Source organism: Pongo abelii, chromosome 16 (assembly GCF_028885655.2).
Source record: "Pongo abelii isolate AG06213 chromosome 16, NHGRI_mPonAbe1-v2.0_pri, whole genome shotgun sequence".
In the NCBI taxonomy this organism is placed as follows: Eukaryota; Metazoa; Chordata; class Mammalia; order Primates; family Hominidae; genus Pongo; species Pongo abelii.
In genome coordinates, this window is record NC_072001.2 from 60,259,161 (window position 1) to 60,279,958 (window position 20,798).

The 20,798-nt window shown below is 34.3% G+C and overlaps 1 protein-coding gene across 16 annotated transcripts in view; it reads left to right on the forward strand.

Annotated features, from left to right (window-relative positions):
• Positions 1-20,798, forward strand: part of TCF12 (transcription factor 12) — a 374,537-nt gene that overhangs the window by 305,056 nt on the left and 48,683 nt on the right. For 11 of the 16 annotated variants that reach the window (XM_063716671.1, XM_054531552.2, XM_063716673.1 and 8 more), the window contains 4 exons: positions 12,166-12,271; positions 13,309-13,448; positions 13,731-13,875; positions 14,852-14,916. In XM_063716671.1, the coding sequence (XP_063572741.1) occupies positions 12,166-12,271; positions 13,309-13,448; positions 13,731-13,875; positions 14,852-14,916 (456 nt within the window). Of the gene's footprint in view, positions 1-176; positions 635-12,165; positions 12,272-13,308; positions 13,449-13,730; positions 13,876-14,851; positions 14,917-20,798 lie in introns of those variants that run through there. The other 5 variants (XM_024232309.3, XM_024232311.3, XM_054531555.2 and 2 more) reach the window with 5 other exon arrangements.

Below are 20,798 nucleotides of genomic sequence, written 5' to 3' on the forward strand. Positions count from 1 at the left end.
TAGATCCTTCTTGTTACACATGATTCAGAGTTTCCAATTCCTGATTATTTGATCATGTGTTTATCAAAGTTGAAGCAACTGTAGACCATGCCAGATGGTAACGCTGGAGGTGTAGCAATCTAGGTTTCTCTGCCACAAGTGCTCTAATTTAATTAAAACTAAAAACAGATTAGCAGAAAATCTGTCAGTATGCCTTCCTTTTGTGTGTGTATATATGTATATATGAGACAAATCTAATAATTTCTTGGGTTATTTTTATTCAGGACATATTTATTTATTTAGCACTTACAAGTGACTTGCATTTTTTTAATACCTCAAATTTTGTCTTATTGGTATCCTCCACCAATGCAAGGACTTGATGGAAATTGAAAGAGGTTACTTACAGCATAAACCCTCCCTCTGTGCTCTGTGAGTTGGTTCAGTCCTATTTTGCATAAGTTCCTTTTGAGTAGATCCATGTGTGAATGCATAGTACTGAAGACTTACTCCCTTTGCCTGTGTGGATATATGTCTTGGAGAGAAGCTGTGTGCATTAGCTACAAATAGTAACATTTTCAAAATCAACATGTATTGTGCTTATCCTGTCCCTGGAATGGGCAGCAATTCTTTGATGTATTACTACAATGGGAAAACGGTAAGCCTTTTTCTTTGTTCGTGTAGCTTCTAAGTCACTTGTTTAAAGGAAAGCAGTATACATTAATCGCTTTTTACTAAAATCTGTGAGGTTTTGTTTTATCCTTTTATGCAATATATTGGATCGTAGATTTCTTTCTTTTTTTTTTTTTTTTTTTTTTTTTGTGGGAGACGGAGTCTTGCCCTGTCACCCAGGATGGAGTGCAGTGGCATGATCTCGGCTCACTGCAACCTTCGCCTCCCGGATTCAAGTGATTCTCCCACCTCAGCCTCCTGAGTAGCTGGGATTACAGGCACCCGCCACCATGCCCAGCTAATTTTTGTATTTTTAGTAGAGACGCGGTTTTATCATGTTGGCCAGGCTGATCTCGAACTCCTGACCTCAGGTGATCCACCCGCCTTGGCCTCCCAAAGTGCTGGAATTACAGACGTGAGCTACCGCGCCCAGCCTAGATTGTAGATTTCTTTAGAAGTAGTGTCAGTAAAGTCCTGTCTGCTACATAGCTACTCAATAGTTGTTGGCTTTCGTTTTATTTTTAAGATAGTATAGAAAATAAACTTGAGTTTCTGAGTTGTTATTAGCCTGATATCTTTACTAGCAATGAGCTTGAAAGTACATTTGTTTTTATGTTTTTGTATATTGTAAACAAATCCTTACATAAAATATGTATATACACACATATGTGTTGAGAATTATTTGATGCTTTGTAGATGGAAGGAAAAGATGAAAGTCATCTAGGATATTCATAAAAATAACAAGTATGAAGCTCTGGTAATGATTAGGGAAGCAGTCAGCTAGTAAGGGCCGTATTTCCTGTTTAGAGTTTCAGGTCCAGAGCCTGGCTTTTCTGGGATGCCATCTGTTTCCAATCAAACTAGAATTTTGACCTTGTGTGGATTCATGAAATAAATCACTATTTTTTAAAAGAATGCATTTATACATTTTCCAAAGAATGCACTATACTTCTGGTTGATTTATAGCAAGCACATGACTAGGTGTTTTAAAATAATACTTTTTTGTTTTGCTAAACAAGAGTTCTATTCTTTAAATTAATTACCTAATGTTAATAATTTACTGTGTTTCTACAAAAAAATCTATAAGCCAGAGGATTTTATATATTCTAAAAAAAAGAGTAAACTCAGAAAGTTTCAATAGGAGCTATCTTTGTAAGATACTTGATAAATATTATTAAAAGGTACACTAATGAATAACAGTGTTGGTTTATGTCAGAAACTCAGTGTTTTCTTTCTAAATCTTTCAAAAATAATTTTACCCTCAGGTGTCTTATGAAAAAATGCGTATATGGGCTTAGTGAAGGGAGGGGGGGAGCATTTTTAATGTTAATGTTTTAAGTAATAGAGAATATTCAATTACATTTTACTAAAAGAGGCTTAAAATTAGATATGGTTGTCTCTTCCCTTTTTATCACTTGGAAATGTTTTAAAGTAGCCTGTGGCTAGAACTAGGGTACTAAGAACTAATAAAAGCACTTTTTCATTCACTGATTGCTTTAGTAAGGGCTCTTTGGACTGGGCCAGTGTTTGGTTGTGAACTTTTGGGTAAGCTTTCAAAAAAGATGATAAGCAAGTCAAAATATCTTTAAACTCATTAAAAAGTGTATGTTCAAGCTGCCCATATAAGCAGAGCTTTGGATAATGTAAGAAGTAGATTTAGACAGATGAGTGAAATTATTTAATCTCTATATAATTTTCTTGCCAGCTGTCTTTCAAATGTGAAAATAATTTTCTTTTGTGTCTGATTTTAAGTCAAACAGTCTGAAGATGGTATGTGGGTATGTGTGTGGGGGGGGTGTGTGTGTGTGTGTGCACGTGTATAAGTTCAGTAAAATTAATTACGTAGGACCCTGAACCAGAGTAACTCAAAGTGAGTTTAGATTTTATTCTTTGGAAAGCACAGGTTACTGTATTACATTTCTCTTTGTTCTACATTGGGAGGGGGGTAGGGGGTGGGGGGAGCTTTGATAGTGGTATTTCCAGGCTTATGGTAGATGGCATAGCTGGTATGGTAGAGAGCCTGGAAAAATTGATAGTCTGTGCCTAATATAGGTCAAAGGTGACTTTTATGTTCTGGAAAAATATATAAATAAAGAGATGATATGTTGGCTTAGTCCTCCAAATCATAAGACCCTAGACTTGTATGTATTTTATTTTTACCCACCTCTAGTTTTTAAAATTATTCTCTAGTAGTTATTAGAAATCATTGGCAACATTATTATTTTGTGATGACTTCAGTTTTCTTCAATAAGAAAATCGTAGTATGTAATTACATTGTTTCAAGATTATATAAATGTATTATTTTAGTGTATATTGGGAAATGTCTGCTTGTCAATGTCTTAAAGTAAAAACTAGCACTTTCATTAACATTGCTAGACTCTTAAGTGAAATATATGTCTTCACTTAAGTTATAGAAGTTTAATATACTTCTTGTTGTGAACAGGTTAAACTATTTAATCTCATTTTATAGATTTATTTTAAAATGATAGAACAAAATAATATTTTGAAATGCTAATAATAAGTTCACATTGATTCATCTTTAACATCCCATTTCAGGTTTTATGCGAGAGTGACAAACCCTAAGTGGTCCTGCTCTTAAACAGAGAGCTTTCTTTCCCTTTTTTCCAGTTTTTTTTTTTTTTTTTTTTTTTAGTTTTCGAGTTGATTGCATATATTTAAGGGTATTTCAGATCTTTTAATAAAACTGAACAAACTCTAGGAAAAGACCTAAGAACTTTTTTGTATTTTATTACCTAAAATTGTATGGCCAGTATTTTATTGTTGGATATGTAACAGACTTGGGCATATAGGTGTAGAAAAGAAGAGCCAAAAATGTTAATGCAGTTTTTCCTACTGCTTAAAAAGAGAAGGGGTTAATGTTTTGTATTCTATGTAATTTTTGTGTAGCTATATTCTGTATCATGTTGTAAGGTATTAATATGGGTTTATAGTAAGTATGAAAATTAAAACTATTTTGCACCTTATACTGTTTTAAAATATAAAAAATAGGAGAGAACAGTGGGTTCCTGAGGTTCCTTCTTTATAAAGAACTCTGCCTGCATTCAGTTTTCTCATTGATTTGAGTAAATTTTGTCCTTTACACAGAAAGTTAGAAAAAAGTCTTGAGAGCAAAGGAAAGAAAAGTTTTGGGGGAAAAAAAGGACTCCCTTTTTTTTTTTTTTTTTTTTTACTTTTAAGATTCTGGAGTGCCTTCCTCCATTTTTCTGACCAGTCTCCATTTTCCTTAGTTTTGGGACTAAAGATGCTACAGAGTATTCCAGGTATAAAAATTGCCACACAAACAGACATGATGGCTTTTCGTTGTATGAGGAAATTATTTTAATCTTCTGAGAAACAACACAGAAGTCCAAGTTTTAAAATTCAAGCTAGATGCACATTTTGAATATTAAGCTTCTTCGAATGGAATCTGGGAAAAAAGAGAAAGAAACTAATGTGATTGTAAAGGCTATTCTGTGGGAGGAACTGTGCTGGGAACTTTGTTTATCTGATTTAATTTTCACAACCACTGTCATTTAGCTGTTACTAGCTCATTTTATAAATAAGGAAAATGAGGTTGAACCTCACGTAGTTTGTAAGTACTGAGATCAGAATTTGAACCCAGGTCTATCTATCCCCCAAAAGCACATTTTCTCCTTTGTATCATCCAAGGACATGTAAATTAGTCTCCATAGCAAAGGGCCAAAGTGAATTTATCCTAACTACCCATTTACATTAAAATATACTACATTGGATCCAATGTGTATTTGGATATGTAAAAATACATATATATAGTACATTGGAAAGAAAATGTAACCGGGAAAAGCACAAGGCCACTCTTACAAATCTTTTGCATGTGTGGTCAGAGTAACGATTTCATGAATACTAATTGATGTGGTTAGTCAAGCAAATTTTTATCAACTTTTGTTTAAGAATTTAAAATTAAAACTTTCAGATATGTTTTAGCAAGTCTCCTAATAGAATTAATCATACTGAAAATTGGTTTAGCCATGGTTTTGGCACCTGCCTACCAGTGAATTTTTTTTTTTGTAGAAATAGAGTAGCAAGTAAGTAAAATTACGTTGTAAATACTTATAAGACTTATTTTTAAAATAAACATTTTCAGTTAATAAAAGAACAGAAACCAATGTGACTATATACAGCTGCATTTCTGTTCTGTTGGGGGTATTTATTGCTAGTTAACATGAGAGAAGAATATGCAATTAAATTAATACACATTTCCAGACTGTCCATGGGCCCAAAAGAGTTAAATCTAACATTTTTTATAATAGGGAAAACATGAAGTCATTTTTAAAATCTCTTAATATAGAATGCTAAAGACATTGAATGACAAGGACTTCAGCATAAAGCTACTTCACATTTTTCCCCTTTACCAAAAATATCTGAGACTATGATGTGTGAGCCCAAGAAAGTTTTCTTATCTTGATTCAAGTGAGTACAAATACTAGTGAGTTAAAACTAGCTCCTGCTAGTTTTACATACTAGAGGGTATGTTGTCACTGGTCAACTTTATGAATGTTTTTGAGAGAAATTTGTGTTCCTTTCCACTTGTATATCAAAGGGGATCAGGTGCAATATTGTTGAATCTATATTTTTTTAAAGTAGGTGGGTAACATGTGTCAGTCATTGATTTGTTCAGTATATTATCCTAGCAAACAAGTTTCAGACCCTGTCTCTTAGAAATTCCATAATTCAAGAAAAACATTGAGATTATTAGAAAAATGATAACACTTATCGTAGAAAATCAGTAATATTCCCAGTAATGTTAATTTAAGATTAACTAAAATGTGCTTGATTTACCTAGAAAACCAGTGATATGCCCAGTAATGTTAATTTAAGATTAATTTAAATGTGCTTAGAAGGAATTTTTCTCACAGTTGAAAACCAGTAATGTTCACCTGTGTTTGTTACACAGTAAGAGCAGTAGTTGATTTTAAAATGCTTTGTACTGAAAACTAGAATTCATTTTTCTTACTGTTGTTAGAAAAGAAATTTATTTTCCCTGGAAAATAAACATGTCTCTGGAAATTTTTGGAAAGAGATATTGGTCCTTTTACTTAGGAAACTGCTGAAAATATAAACACATATTTATCCCTTTTACAGAATTTCAAATTGTATTTTTAACAGGCTAATTAGGTAAAAAGAATCTTCCGTGGAGATGGCTTGTATGTGCCTGAGTCAGTCTTTGTACTTCAGACGTTTTGCTTTATAATACCTGTGGTTTCAATTCTTGTGGTATTTTTACTGGAACTATCTAAATATTTTCCCCCTCAGGCTTGAAATTACCATTAAAAACTCTAGTAGCAGATTGGATTTTATGGCAGAATTTGCCATTTTATGTAATATGAAAATACTGAAAGCATTGAGATATTTATCAAATCTGTCATTTGTTGAAATATTCTTAGATATTAGGGAATTATTAGACTGTCATTTTAATATTTATCTAGATTTTTAGGTTATTTTCTTTGGGATTACGTTGTTTAAATTTTGATTACAGGAGGAACAAGGAAAGTGAGAAGGCGTAAGTTTCAGAAATTTTTAAATGTTACCATTTAGGCTAATGATATATGCTTTTTTTTTTTTTTTTTTTTTAAAGACGGAGTCTTGCACTGTCACCCAGACTGGAGTGCAGTGGCAATGGTGTGATCTCAACTCACTGCAAGCTCCGCCTCCCAGGTTCACATCATTCTTCTGCCTCAGCCTCCTGACTAGCTAGGACTACAGGTGCCGGCCACCATGCCCAGCTAATTTTTTTTTTATTATTATTTTTAGTAGAGATGGGGTTTCACCGTGTTATCCAGGATGGTCTCGATCTCCTGACCTCATGATCCGCCCGCCTCAGCCTCCCAAAGTGCTGGGATTACAGGCGTGAGCCACCGCGCCCAGCCAAGGATATATGCTTTTTATCTGAGGATGTATATAAGATCGGTATTCATACGAAATAACAGATCAGAACGATCTGAAAATGATCAGAAAAATATATAGGAAATGGTTTTTAGGAAATGTCTTTAATTTTCTCTGATATCTTCCTAGCACTCTTATACAAATGGGTATAGTTATTAAAGCAAAATTTTGTTTACTCTTCTTAAAAGAGCCTCTTTTTACTAAATTCCAATCCCATAAAATTGAGAAAGAGAAGTTGGTTGTATGTATTGCTACATGTGGAACTTGCATAGATTAATCAATTTATTTATTTATTTTTTCATTTTTTTTCTTTTATTATACTTTAAGTTTTAGGGTACATGTGCACAACGTGCAGGTTAGTTACATATGTATACATGTGCCATGTTTGGTGTGCTGCACCCATTAACCTGTCTTTTAACATTAGGTATATCTCCTAATGCTATCCCTCCCCCCTCCTCCCAGATTAATCAATTTAAATTAAATTAATAATTTAAATACTAAAAATCTTGAAATTACCTAGTTTTTTGAATGCTGACTCTTAAATGTACATATTCTTAAAATTATAGGCCTAGAGTCTTAATTACAGTTTTTTAATATAGGGTTTGACCTGGGTTGGGATATTCTTTTATTAATATTTCATTGACCTAGACCTTTTTTTTTTTTTTTCAGGTTTTAGGTACTTAGCTAGATCTTGTAAAGTTTTTATTGTTTAATACGAAATATAATTATATAAGATACCAGATAAAGTGTATGTTCCTGAATATAATATCATATTTTCATTTTAAAATTATGACGGCAGGGCAAGTTAGCCAAATAATTTTGTTATGTTTTGTTACTTTGGTAAATTGATGTAAATTATGCTGAATATAATTTCTGTTATTGGCACAGACCTTTCACATATTTGAGGCCTACATTAGCGTGTGTTAAAGTGTTTAATGATACTGAACATATTGGAACTTAAAGAGAACTGCTATTCAAACAATCTTGACAAAAGATCTAATAGAAGCCCAAACATAATGAAATCTTGGTAATTCGTTCTGTGTCGGACTATGTTCAGAAAAGTAGATAGCCTTCTCCATACTTCTTTATTCCAAATTAGGTGAAGATGTTCTCAAAATGTTTCAGAATGTAGGCTGACTTTGGTTTTCATAGGCCTTGAAGCGCATAAGAATTCTAGAATATATTTCAAAATAATTTATACAATCTTAAACTGCTGGATAAGAAGGATCTAAATCTGCCTTGTTCAGTATAGTAACCAGTAGCCACAAACAGTATTTAAATTAAATAAAATAAAATTTAAAATTCAGTTTCTCAATTGCACTATCCACATTTCAAATGCTCAGTAGTCATGTGACTGATAGCTACTGTATTGTACAGCATAGATACAGAACATTTCCATCATCACAGAAACCTGTTGGACAATACTCATATAAACATTCTTCTCATTTTCTGTGGAAGGGTATCTCAATTAGGATATATAGCTATTGTCACATACTAAAGAAAATTCCCATCTCTTCATCCCTTGGGACCTTAAAAAGTATCAGCCACCACACAGGCTGTAGATCTGATTTTTAAAGTATGGATAAACACATCATGCTTTAACTCTGTCTTATCTGAATGTGACTAGATAAAAAGAAAAACTATCTTCTTTAGCAAAACCTCTGCTTCTTTGCATTTTTTCTCAATAACAGAAAGTCATTACGCCTCCCTGCCTCACAAGAATGTTTCCAGTATTAATTACAGGAAAGATGTATTGAAATCGAGAGCACAGTGCACAGCTCCAGCCTCTAGAGCTGAACAGAGTGTATGCCCTGAATTTGGGGTTATCCATATGACTAAACTGAATCATCTGAGTAGGAAAAAAGGGATCTGTCTTTGCCAGTTTGACTCAAATTTGTTGTATGAACTAAAACATTTTAAGGATAATTGTGTAATCACTGTGAAGAGTAACTGTAAATATTCATCCCAAAGTATGCTATCCCTTTTTAAAAGTTGCTTTACGGTGAGTGTGATGAGGACATGCAAGATATGATTTATGTGAGTGTGTTGTTTTCAACAGACTTAATAGTGAAGGGGAGGTATCTGTTAGATTTTCTATTTTATTCTTTCAAGTTAGAACTGTCTGTTCACCACACATTGAAAATTTTTCTTGACGCCATTCTTAGAGGGGAAAGTATAAGTGCTTGGGAAAAGAGTTGGTCCCATGGTGGCTACTGTGAGCTTGGCATTCTGAAACGGAGGATAGAATTCTAAAGAAAATGTCTACCACATTTTAATAGAACATATTAAGTTACTTAACTTTACCCTTTTTCTATTCTCTTTAAAATAGTTTGACTCCTGGTAGATTTTAATCATCTTAAAGCATATATATTCCTTTCTCTTAATTTTAAGATCTACTGTCATGATACAAAATCATCCTTCAGATTTAAACCAATGATTAGATCATTAACTAGGGGAAAAAAAACTGACATCTATGTTCAGGTGATCAGATGACATAAGCAGTCTGGTTTTAATTTGTGGCCAGTACTGATTGTAACTAAGAGAGACTTGCTCTTTTTGTGGAATTGGCTGACTATTTCCCTGCATCTGGAGTTAATAAAGCCTTTGAGACCACATCAGTTGTGCTTTGCCGCAAGAAGTCTTTGATCTGAAAAATCAAGACTGGCACGACTGCTGCTTCATAACATTGCATCTATGTTTTTGCAAGCTACAGTTAAGATACCAAAAGTAAAGTTATTTAGCTTATTTAGCCTGTGTTAGAAATGCTGGTAAATGTACCTCTTTGAAAGCCATATATTTCAAAACATTCTTATGATGAAAATTTTGAACTCGTGTTAATACAAAAATGATACGGTAGGATTTTTTTTTTTTTTTTTGCCATTTTCGTTTATAAGGTCTGTCCTTTAAAAGTCCATTGTTTTCAAAATCTGTTTGAAAGAAATAGCATTAAAAACAAACTTTACCTCTAAAATGTGCCGCTTTCTCCATACAACTTCAAAATTTTTGCGTAAGGGAAGGCAAGTCTCTTTCTGTGCTTTGTGTGGTTTATCTTAGTTTTCTTGCTCTCCATAACAACCATGAATAAACCATTTTCTGATCAGCATATTCTCTTTTATTTAGCAGCGATTTGTAAATCAGTAAAGTTTTTCCTTTTACTTCCTTTTGTAATTGTAACCATTTTCAAAATTTAAAAATGTTAGTATATTAATGTGTGAAATACAGTGAATTGAATGGGAATAAGGATAAAGAAATATAAATTGATAAATTATGTAAAAATTTAAACTGACAAATTACGTCCATTTTTGTGTGAAATGACACATCAAAACTGGAGTGTTTTCATAATTATAAAGTAAGAGAGTCTTACATACTGTTTCAGTCTATAACCTGGATAGAATTAGAGAATTTTATGTTTCATAGTTACATATCAAGGATGATGTGTATAGTAAGTGCACATTTGTGATAAAAAGCATATGTTCGGGTGCTGTCTTCTAAATTTGATTCACATTGTACTTTCTGGCTAGGTCTGGATTTATTCTGTTTTTTTGTTGTTCATGGTTTAGCTTGGCTTGAGGAAATCTATATAGAAAGGGGACAGAGGACTTCTAGCTAGGGCTAAGTTTAGAAGATGAAACTTGATTAAAAGAAAATAGTCCAAAGTTCCTTTCCTGAAAACCTTATCTGCCTATCAGCCTGTAAAATACATTGCAGACACATTGGTATATAGTCAGTTATTTTATTTCAACACAATCATGTGTGAAACACCTTTAAACCAGAAAAGTATGCTTAATATGTATGATGAACAAACCATTTTATCTGCCATATTCCCCAAACTAGGGGATCCTTCTAGATAATTCTTGGGAATATACTGTATCTTTTCCAAGACTTCTCAGGTACCACAGATGTGTGTTTTTATCTCTGGGATGTGAAAGGTAGGAAACAAACCTGAATGTTAAAAAAAAATCACCTGTGCTAGTATTATCAGGACTAGCACGAAGAGTAAAAATTGACTTTTTAACCTTTTATTTAGAATAAACTGTATATATAACTAGGCTCATGTTAGACGAAAACTGTAATGAACAGCATTTGAGTAGTGAACAGGTAATATTTAGCAACATAATTACTCCTATTAGAATGAAAGATGATACTGTTAGCTATAACTTATTGCCTGTATACTTTGTACAAGGCACTGTGCTAAACATTTTATATATGATTTCATCTGATCTGCCCATCAGTCTCCTCATGCAAGTAGTATTAACACCATTTTACAAAAGAGGAAATTGAATCTTGGGAAGATTAGGGTAATTTGCAAGGGGTCTTTACAGTTAATGCCTCCAAGAAAGAATAAATTAATATAATTGACAGTTTATGTAAATAAAAAGTTGGGATCCCATTTTAATCTTGGTGTGCTTCCTTAACTCTTTTTCTATTATTAGTCTATAGAAATATATGCTTGGGGTAAAATATCAAATTATGTAGAAAAACATAAAGTAAAAGTCCTCCTTCCCAATTCGAAGTCCAAAGAGGTAACCATTGTTGGGTTTCTTGTGTGTAATTCTAGAAATTTTCTATGCTTATGCAAACAAATTGATATATGATTTTTAAAATACATGCTTCCAAAATTTTAATGTTACTCTGTTTCAGTCAACACTTAAAATTTTTATTTTGTTGAATTTTTTCTATCATTTCAAACTAAAACAAAATAATTAGTTTGTTTCATACACTGCTCACAATAGCTTACCTTTCTCTTCTTCCTGACTTCTGGTTTACTTTTATAGACTGTGCATCACTTTAGATATTATTTGTTTTCCACCTTTGTTTCAATAGTTATATGAGAATAGTGTGATCACATTTTGATCATTAAGGTTATTTGGCTGCCCATTTAGTTTTCCAGAGGAATGCAAATGTTGGCCATTTGCTAATTCAAAATGTTTATAGTTTGGCTATCTAAAGCAAGGTTTTATCAAAGGAAATTAATACTGCTCTAACAAATTAAATGAGATTTTTCTTAAACCTTTGCCAGACTTGAAAGTGTACTGGAAATGTGTTTTTAATTTATTTGCTAAATCTACCAAGTTAAGGAAGTTCCTGAACAATTGTGTTGTGCCTTCGATAGTTACCTTTTAATTGTAACAAAGATAGCAACGTTTAATCAAACTCATGTTGATTTTATTTGGTGAATCTTGTAACACTGAAAAGAATGAATTTTATGAACCCAGATTTTATGTTATGCTGTATTCAAAGGACATTTGTTTGCTCGATCAGATTTTGAATCCTGAGCCTATGTGAGGTTTGTGTTTGGTAAGCCAGCTCAATGCTTATTCAGTCACTTGGTGTAACTGTCATACCAAGATGCATTACAGAGATATTTAGAGTAGTATTTTTCCCTAATAACCAGCTTAAAAAAAAAACAACATGTGGATGGTAATTAAGTTTGACATTATTTATATGGATTTAGGAGTATTCTTTTCATTTGGGGTGGCCCTTTATAAAAATTAGATAGGCCTTTTTAAGCCCCTTACAGAATATAGAACTCATTTGACATAAGTAATATGATAGTCATTTACATTTTAATTAAATGTAGTGTTTAATTTTAAGGTATATGCACCATCCCCAAATTCAGATGATTTCAACCGTGAATCTCCTAGTTATCCATCTCCTAAGCCACCAACCAGTATGTTCGCTAGCACTTTCTTTATGCAAGGTAAGTACTACCAAACAATTGCCAATTACTACCACAGTCATCTGTATATCAGCCAGTATTTTAAAGTATTAGGAAAGAGAATACCTATATTCAGGCATTATTTAGGCATTTTTTTGGCTAAAGTAAATCAAAATTTAGCTTTATAATTTTCCAGTGCTGTTTATTGCTGACTGCAATTTAATTGAATTATCTAGCAAACCATTGGAGTGCTGGCCCAGTATTGATTGAATTTATAAAGGTCTTAAATTGAGAAAAATGAATAGAGCTGTTCTTGCTCATTTTAGAATTTAAATATATGAAAGCTGTTAACTCTAGTTTCTTGTTTAATTTATGGATTCATATCATGCCTAGAATTACCAATATAAAGAAAGAGTGAATATCATAGAACAGAGTAAGACTTGTTAAGAGAGAAAAAGTGTTGCATTTCCTTTAATTCATGTCTAGCAAATCATTTTTATTTGATCTCCTGTGGTTTTGGACTATGGGAAGCAAATATATGGGAGCAATAAATTATTACATAAATGGTTCCTTGACTTTATATTGTTGAGTGAAGTCATTGCTGACACATTTCATTTGAAAGCTAACTATAATATGGTAATTATCAATTACTTAGTTTTACTATTAGAAAAACTTCTTTGTTCCACAGTTTCAAAATGTTTGATATAATGCACATTGCATGTTATGGATTAATAACTTTCTGTGTATTTATAAGTATACCACTTAACTAAAAATAAATCTAGCCTATTCCCAAATTTGGAATTTTTATTATCTTCCTTGACGTGAATTTAGATCTTCTGAAGATTTTTATAATGGCCTGCCTATTACAGCTTAGATTACTTTTTTCCCTAACTAAAATGTTAATTTCTTCTTTTTAAATAGTAATTTTACAGTTTAGAGGGAAGAAGAGTGAGTAGAAGACTAGGTTGGAAAAGGGAGGAAAAATATCTGGAGGGTACCCCTTGAATTTTTATAAGCAACATCAAAATACAAGAAAAATTTTAGCTAAGGAAAATTTTATATTTCTCTTTTTGTCTTAGATGGGACCCACAATTCTTCTGACCTTTGGAGTTCATCAAATGGGATGAGCCAGCCTGGTTTTGGTGGAATTCTGGGGACCTCCACTTCCCACATGTCTCAATCCAGTAGTTATGGCAACCTTCATTCACATGACCGCTTGGTAGGCTATAACACGTCACTAGGGTACAGCAACACTTTGTCCTCACTTGTGTTTCATTTTGGATTAGAAGTGTAAAATCTAATTCTGCCAAAACTTCTGAAGTCTGAAGTACTTCAAGGCTTACCGCATTTACCATGCCTTTCTAAAAAATAAATGACAATAAGTAGTGCTCTTTAGCTGCTAACTTGTAAATGCTCTTTTTGACCTGTTATCATAGTTGTCCATTTTATGTGAATATTATTCAGAAAATATATTTAATACATCATGTCTCTTTCCATCTAGAGTTATCCTCCACACTCAGTTTCACCAACAGACATAAACACGAGTCTTCCACCAATGTCCAGCTTTCATCGCGGCAGTACCAGCAGTTCACCTTACGTTGCTGCCTCACACACTCCTCCCATCAATGGATCAGATAGCATTCTAGGTGAGCTTTTTGAGTTGGCAAAACTTCCTAAAACCTAGTTCGTGGACTTTCAGTGACCCCGATATCTTTATATATATATGTATGTTTTTTATATATATATATATATATGTTGTTTGTTTGTTTGAGACAGAGTCTCTCTTTCTCACCCAGGCTGGAGTGCAGTGGCACAGTCATGGCTCACTGCAGCCTCAACCTCCAAGGTTGAGGAGGTGATGATCCTCCTGCCTCAGCCTCCCCAGTAGCTGGGACTACAGGCATGTACCACCATACTCAGCTAATTTTTTTTTACTTTTTGTTGAGACAGGGTCTCATTATGTGGCCAGGGCTGGTCTGAAACTCCTGGCCTCTAGTGATCCTTCCACCTCGGCCTCCCAAAATGCTAGCATTATAGACATGACCCACCACACGTGGCCTCTTTTTTTATTTTTATTCATTCATGTATTTATTTTTGAGACAGGATCTCACTCTCTCAGCTCTCACTGTGTGGCTACAACCTCCGCCTCCAGGCTCAGGTGATACCCCAGCTTCAGCTTCCCAAGTAGCTGGGACTATGGGCACACACCACCATACCCAGCTAATTTTCCATTTTTAGCAGAGATGGGGTTTGTCCACATTTCTCATACTGGCCTTGAACTCGTGGGCTCAAGAGATCCGCCTGCCTCAGCCTCCCAAAGTGCTGGGATTACAGGCATGAGCCACCATACCTGGCCTTGGCCCCTCTTTCAATATGTTTTTTAGTGTTGAATTTAAAAGTGAAAGACAGGAAGACAAGAAGCTTTTTTATTTTCATCAATATAGAGACTGGTAAAGAACTCATCTTTAGTTTATTAATAAGTATAACACATGCAGAGTATTTCCTAGTTTATTGTAACAGATGTGAGATGACAATAGAGAACACCCTTGAAATAATGGCAGAGTGCTAAAATATAATACTTGCTGGTAAAATTCTTTATTTATTTCTCTATGAAATATCCAGGAACCAGAGGGAATGCTGCTGGAAGCTCACAGACAGGTGATGCACTTGGAAAGGCTTTGGCATCTGTGAGTATTGATTTTACACATTCTACTGAATGAATTTTACACTGCTGAATACAGTGATTAGATTTTGTAGGTGATAAGTATCTAAAGAATATAGATGTAACAAGATCAATTTCATTACACATTTAGAGTTATTCTCGGTTTGTACTGATATATGCCCTTAAATGCTATGCCTATGGTACAGCAAATGCTGGGAAGAGGAAAAAGAAGTCATCTAAAGCACAAACTGCCAAGATTAATCATTAAATCTATTTCTTCTAAATACATAGTTAGTAAGTGGCCCATTAAAATAAGTCAAGTGGAACCACGAAAGATAACTCAGTATTCTGATCCAGAGAATGAAGTGCCTTTATAAGAAACTTTTCCAAGATCAAAAGCATTTTATGTACTGTATATTTTTTTTAAAGTCAACTGTACCTGATTTACTCAAGGAATAGGAAATGAGAGCCTTCTCCCCAAAAAAGCCAGATTCATTGAAGAATCATGCTAAAATGAGTAAAAGTGATTTGAAGGAATCTGATAGTATTTTCTTGAGCAACTAGTTCACATATATCACATCAGAACATTAATGACGAAGCAGCGATTATATTTTAATATCTGATTCTTAAAACATTAAAATCTCTTCTTTCGGAATGCCAAAACTAGAAGGGAGAGCATTTTTCAGTAAACCTACAACAATTTCAAATCTAATTATTAAAAAGGGGCACTTGTGCTTTGCACTTCCTAAAATTTCACTTCAGATGATTTTTTTTTCTTCCTGTTTTCTGAGCAGTATGCCTCTTAGAATTCCCATAGAATTGTCTTTTATTTTCTATGAAGTGCAATTAACTGTCAGATACATTTGTTGCCATTCATGGAGAAGGAAGAGCATGTTAATACCTGAGTAGTAGGAAGCAACTGGTGAACATTTAAGGAGATAAACCTCTTTGTATATTGTTTGTGTAAATAAATTTTTCTCTGCAGCTGAATACTAGCTTCTTGGAAAATGAAGCCAAGTCAGACTCATCTACTACATAGTAGAGATGGAGCACACACAAAATGGAGCTCAGTGAATGTTTGTTGAATTCTGTCTTGGATCATATAATAATAATAGTAATGATAATAAAACCCACAAAATTTATCAGCTATAATTTGAATGCTTACTAGGTGCTAGGCCCTATACTAAGCATTTACATGCCCTGTTTCATTTAATCCTCAAGAAAGCCCTGTAAGGTTGGCATTGTTATCCCCACATTACAGATGAGGAACTAAGGTTTAAAAGGTTAAGTAACTTGAGCTCAGAAAGATTAAGCCACTTGCCCTAGGGGAATCATGAGCTAGCATGGATAAAGCCCATATGTATTAGAACCCTAATCAGACCAGGCTCAGACTCTGCTTCTAACCACTGCTCCATATATCCAGAAAGTGCAGTGCTATGGTAATTATCTTACAGGGTATTGATGAGAATGAAAGAAAATTGTCTCACCCATTTTTCGACTTACTGTCACCTGATGAAAATGACCTATTTAGGAAGAAAATTTTATTCTGTACTAAACCAGGTATTTGATTTGCTTGCCATATTCCTTCTGATTCTGGAAGAATCCAGTAACGAATATTTCACATGTAACAGGACAAATAACGTTTGAACTTTCAGTGCTAGATAATTTTTTAAAATTTAACCTGCATTTTGGGGGCTTTTTTTCTCAAAGGTCATTTGTTTATTTTGTTAAAGAAAAACTTCTATCAGGGAACCTTGGCCTATAGGCAGGCAAGAATTTGTGATGTTCTCAGTGGCTCTTCAAGTTCATTTTGTTACCCTTCACATCCTTGAGTATCTTCCCATGTTATAAACAGCATACTAGCCAAACCAAAATGGCATTTGGAAAAGAAAACCCAGATTCACTGTGAATGGAATCCAGTGAAGAAATGTTTAATCTAGTTAGTGGGTGGGCTTTGGTTGTCATGGAAACTCAGCTCTGTCATCCTGTGTTGTTACTAGGCAGGAGCAGCCAGGTCATTCCATAAATCATTTCTGTCATAGCTGACGGTGATGCATTCCATCTGCTCCATCACTGTATGCCATAGTCTGCACATTTCAAATCCCTTCCTTCAATCCATCTGCTTCCCCACTTCCCAGCCGGACACCTCCCCAGATACATTCTTTTTCCAGCTTTCCTTACAGACTCACATTCACTTTAATATATGTTTAGTGCACTCAAAATGTACTGAAAAAGAAAAACATTACATTATCTGGGGATAGGAAGGATTAGAAGAGATGAGGAGAAGGAACCTAATGAAGATTACATTTGAGAGTCTGACATGCATATCATAATTTTATGTCAGGTATTATAGATCTTTTGAAATGATGACTGACCATTTTGAAATTTTAAGTTCTTTAGAATGTGATGCTTTTAATATAGCATCTGGTTTTAGATGGAGAAACACTATGCTATTGTCATTAAAAATTAATTCTGTTTCCCCAATTGTCTGATATATGTCTTAAAAGATCTTTCATATTGTGAAACATCAGAGGGTACAACCTTTGTTCTTCAGTTTAGGTATTAAAGAGCACACAGAATACTGTGTGATTAAACATGTAAGGCCAGATAATGCATTTGCAAAGGTTCCTTTATTTTAGGTTTAAGCCTGGATAATTGTGGTCTTAATCTCAGGATAGCAAGAAAGAGAATTGTACATGAAAGTATTTACACAAAGTTCCCAAAGCCCTGTGGATTATGCATTAGTTTAGATAAAAAAAAAAAAAAAAAAAAAAAACCTAGGGTAGATAGAAGGAAAGGAAAATCTGGGTATTCGTGCCATTTCTAATGTGTTTCCCTGAACATTTGCCAGACAATAACCCTTTAAGATTGTGCCCGTGGAGAGTTATATAGAGGAAGAAACATCTGGTTTATTTCAGTGCCTAATACCATATCAAAACACTTGGTCTTTAATTTAGAGGAGATCAAACAAGAAGACTATTTAACTTTGTTGATTATATCAGACTTCTTTGTGATAATTTATGTTTTGATTTCTACCTCAGAGCAAGGGAAAAAGAGAGAGAGAGAGAGAGAGTGTGTGTGTGTGTGTGTATGTATGTGTGTATTAATCTGGATAAATGGTCAGTAGTCTCTAACAAAAGAAAAGAAAATTCAGGGAAGTTGATGTTTAAAAGTAATTCATGAAATAACTTTCTTTGTTCCTTAGACTCAATAACATTAGCATAATAAAGATTAACTGAAATGTGCACTGTAGTGTTTAAAAAATTGGGCTCACAGTTCCGGGGTTGGGCTTGGGAGCAGTCCATTGTTTCTTTTTTGTCTAAAGCCCTTTTCATTAGCCTCTGGCTTATTGGCACCCTGCTGATTGGAATAGACCATGACTGATAGGAGGAGGAGTCTCATTTGTTGGAGTAAAATGAGGCATATTACCGTTTAAGCCTGGCAGAAGGTATTGGGAGTTATTCATTATTGGTCATTTAACAGTATGAGGACCATGGACTGCATGCAGAATGAGTGCTTACTTTGTTTATGCTCTAGACTCTAAATCACTCTTTACCCCCATTTTTTTAAGTAACTGATTTTGTTCTTCTTTTTATTCTTAACCTTCAAACATCAATGTAGGAGTTCTTTTAAGGCCAGGAAGTATGAAAAGAAACGTATTCCTGATTTAGAATACTCTGCCAAATAAAGCCTGTGTTTGGAAGTTAAAGTAACACAATTTTTATAGAATAAGTATGATTTGTTTGTGATTTGGTAATAAAATAAACACTCAGAGATAAAGCTTAGTGAAATGACCTGTGATCCAAAAGGCTGTGTTATCATGCTTTTCAAATGTTGTATTGCTCCTCCTCTCCCACCATACATATTCTTTTTAGGAAAGTAAAAGTGATTTTTTAAAAAGTCCTGTAACTTACAGGGCTATCTGTAAATTTAGGAAAAGTATTGATAACAATTCTGTCTGTCATCACTTTAACTGGCAAAGGAGAACCAGTGACTGTGATGGATGAGTGAAAAAATTGGCTTTTATTGTACAAATGGAGAAGCTGCTTTTGGAAAAAATACCAGAAATGATATATTTTTATACTTGATGTGTTTTTGGTGCTGTTTCTCCCGTTTAGACAGTGATTTTTTTTTTTTTAAGTTTACACCAATTTTACATATAGCATTGGGGCATTTCACCAAGTCATTTAAAGATAGTGCTTTTATATGACTCTAAACTATAACCTCTTCCTTCCTTGATATAAAGGAGCTTTCACCAGTTGTTGACATGGTTAAGGATTGTTTAAGTGTAAGGACAGAGTTTTCAGGGAAAATCGAGATTGGTAGTCCATTTCTACCCTCAAAAGCCCATGCCTACCTAACAGTGTGATATAGACAGCTTAGTACATCAACACTAATTCCCAGAAATAGTGAAACCTCACCATATGATTATTCTCAAAGCTTATGCCATAAAACTGATTTGAAATTAAGTCATATTTATAACAAGCTCTTTTGCCCTTGGTATTTCTGTTGCTGACCCACGTTGTATAAATTCCAAGATAAATAACTACCATTTATTGAGTCCTGCTTTTTATCAGTTAGTATTATAGCAAATTTCAATTGTAGTTTAATCACTCAAGTTAAAAATAAATATATTGGGCACCTACTTGTACAAGATACTGGCATACAATAATGGATTCAATGTTGACCAATATAAGTTTCCTGTCTTCAAAGAGCTTGTAGTCAAGGAGAGAAGACAGATATACAAATAATGATAATGTATAACACAGTGTGAAGTAAAAGAGCAGAGAGAAGTTCAGACTATTTTCTAAGAGTATAAGGAAGGTGAAAATGTATAAATGGGGAAGTGACATTGGAACTGAGCTTTGATAAGTAGAATTCCATCTGGGAGAGGTTAAGAAACAAGTGTTCTGAAAGGAGGACAAGCTGTGTTTAGAAAATGAAAAAAAATTTTGTTTGCATAATAGGATATGTAGGTTAAAAGTAGATTATAAGGGCTGGGCGCCACCATGCCTGTAATCCCAGCACTTTAGGAGGCTGAGGCAGTGGGATCACCTAAGGTTGGGAGTTCGAGACCAGCCTGACCAACATGGAGAAACCCCGTCTCTACTAAAAATACAAAATTAGCCTGGCATGGTGGTGCATGCCTGTAATCCCAGCTAGTCGGGAGGCTGAGGCAGGAGAATCCCTTGAACCCAGGAGGCAGAGGTTGTGGTGAGCTGAGATCGCACCATTGCACTCCAGCCTGGGCAACAAGAGCGAAAGTCCATCTCAAAAAAACAAAAAAAGAGGAAAAAAAATTAGCCGGGTATGCTGGTACACGCCTATGTAATCCTAGCTGCTTGGGAGGCTGAGGCAGTAGAATCACTTGAACCTGGTTGTAGTGAGCCGAGATCGTGCCACTGCACTCCAGCCTGGGCGACAGATCAAGACTCCATCTCAAAAAAAAAAAAAAGTTTTTGAGGACAGTAGTTCAGGGCAATTATGTATAGGATGGAAAGAGAGGGGAGTAACTAGAAATATAAACACTTAAGTAGTCCAGCCGCAAGTTTGACTAAAGATTTAAAGTGGTGTCATGGCGGTGATTATGACATGTGCCTGTCCCAGAAACATTAGAGAATTGTGGATATTGGTGTCTCCAGAGGGAAGGGTAGAGTGGCAGAGGAAAAGAGGAGAGAGTACTTATGGTAACTATAAGCATGGTGCTACTAACCTAAATAGAAGAGTAGAGATGGGAAGGATGGGAAGCTTGGGGTGGTGATACAAAATTTGGGTTTGGACATAACTGAGCTTGAGATGAAAAAAGAGCCTGTCCAGATGGAAAAGTCTAGCAACCAGTGTGACAAGAGAGATATCAATTTAGGAGTCATACCTGGATGTGATAGTTGATATTTGACGAAGAATACT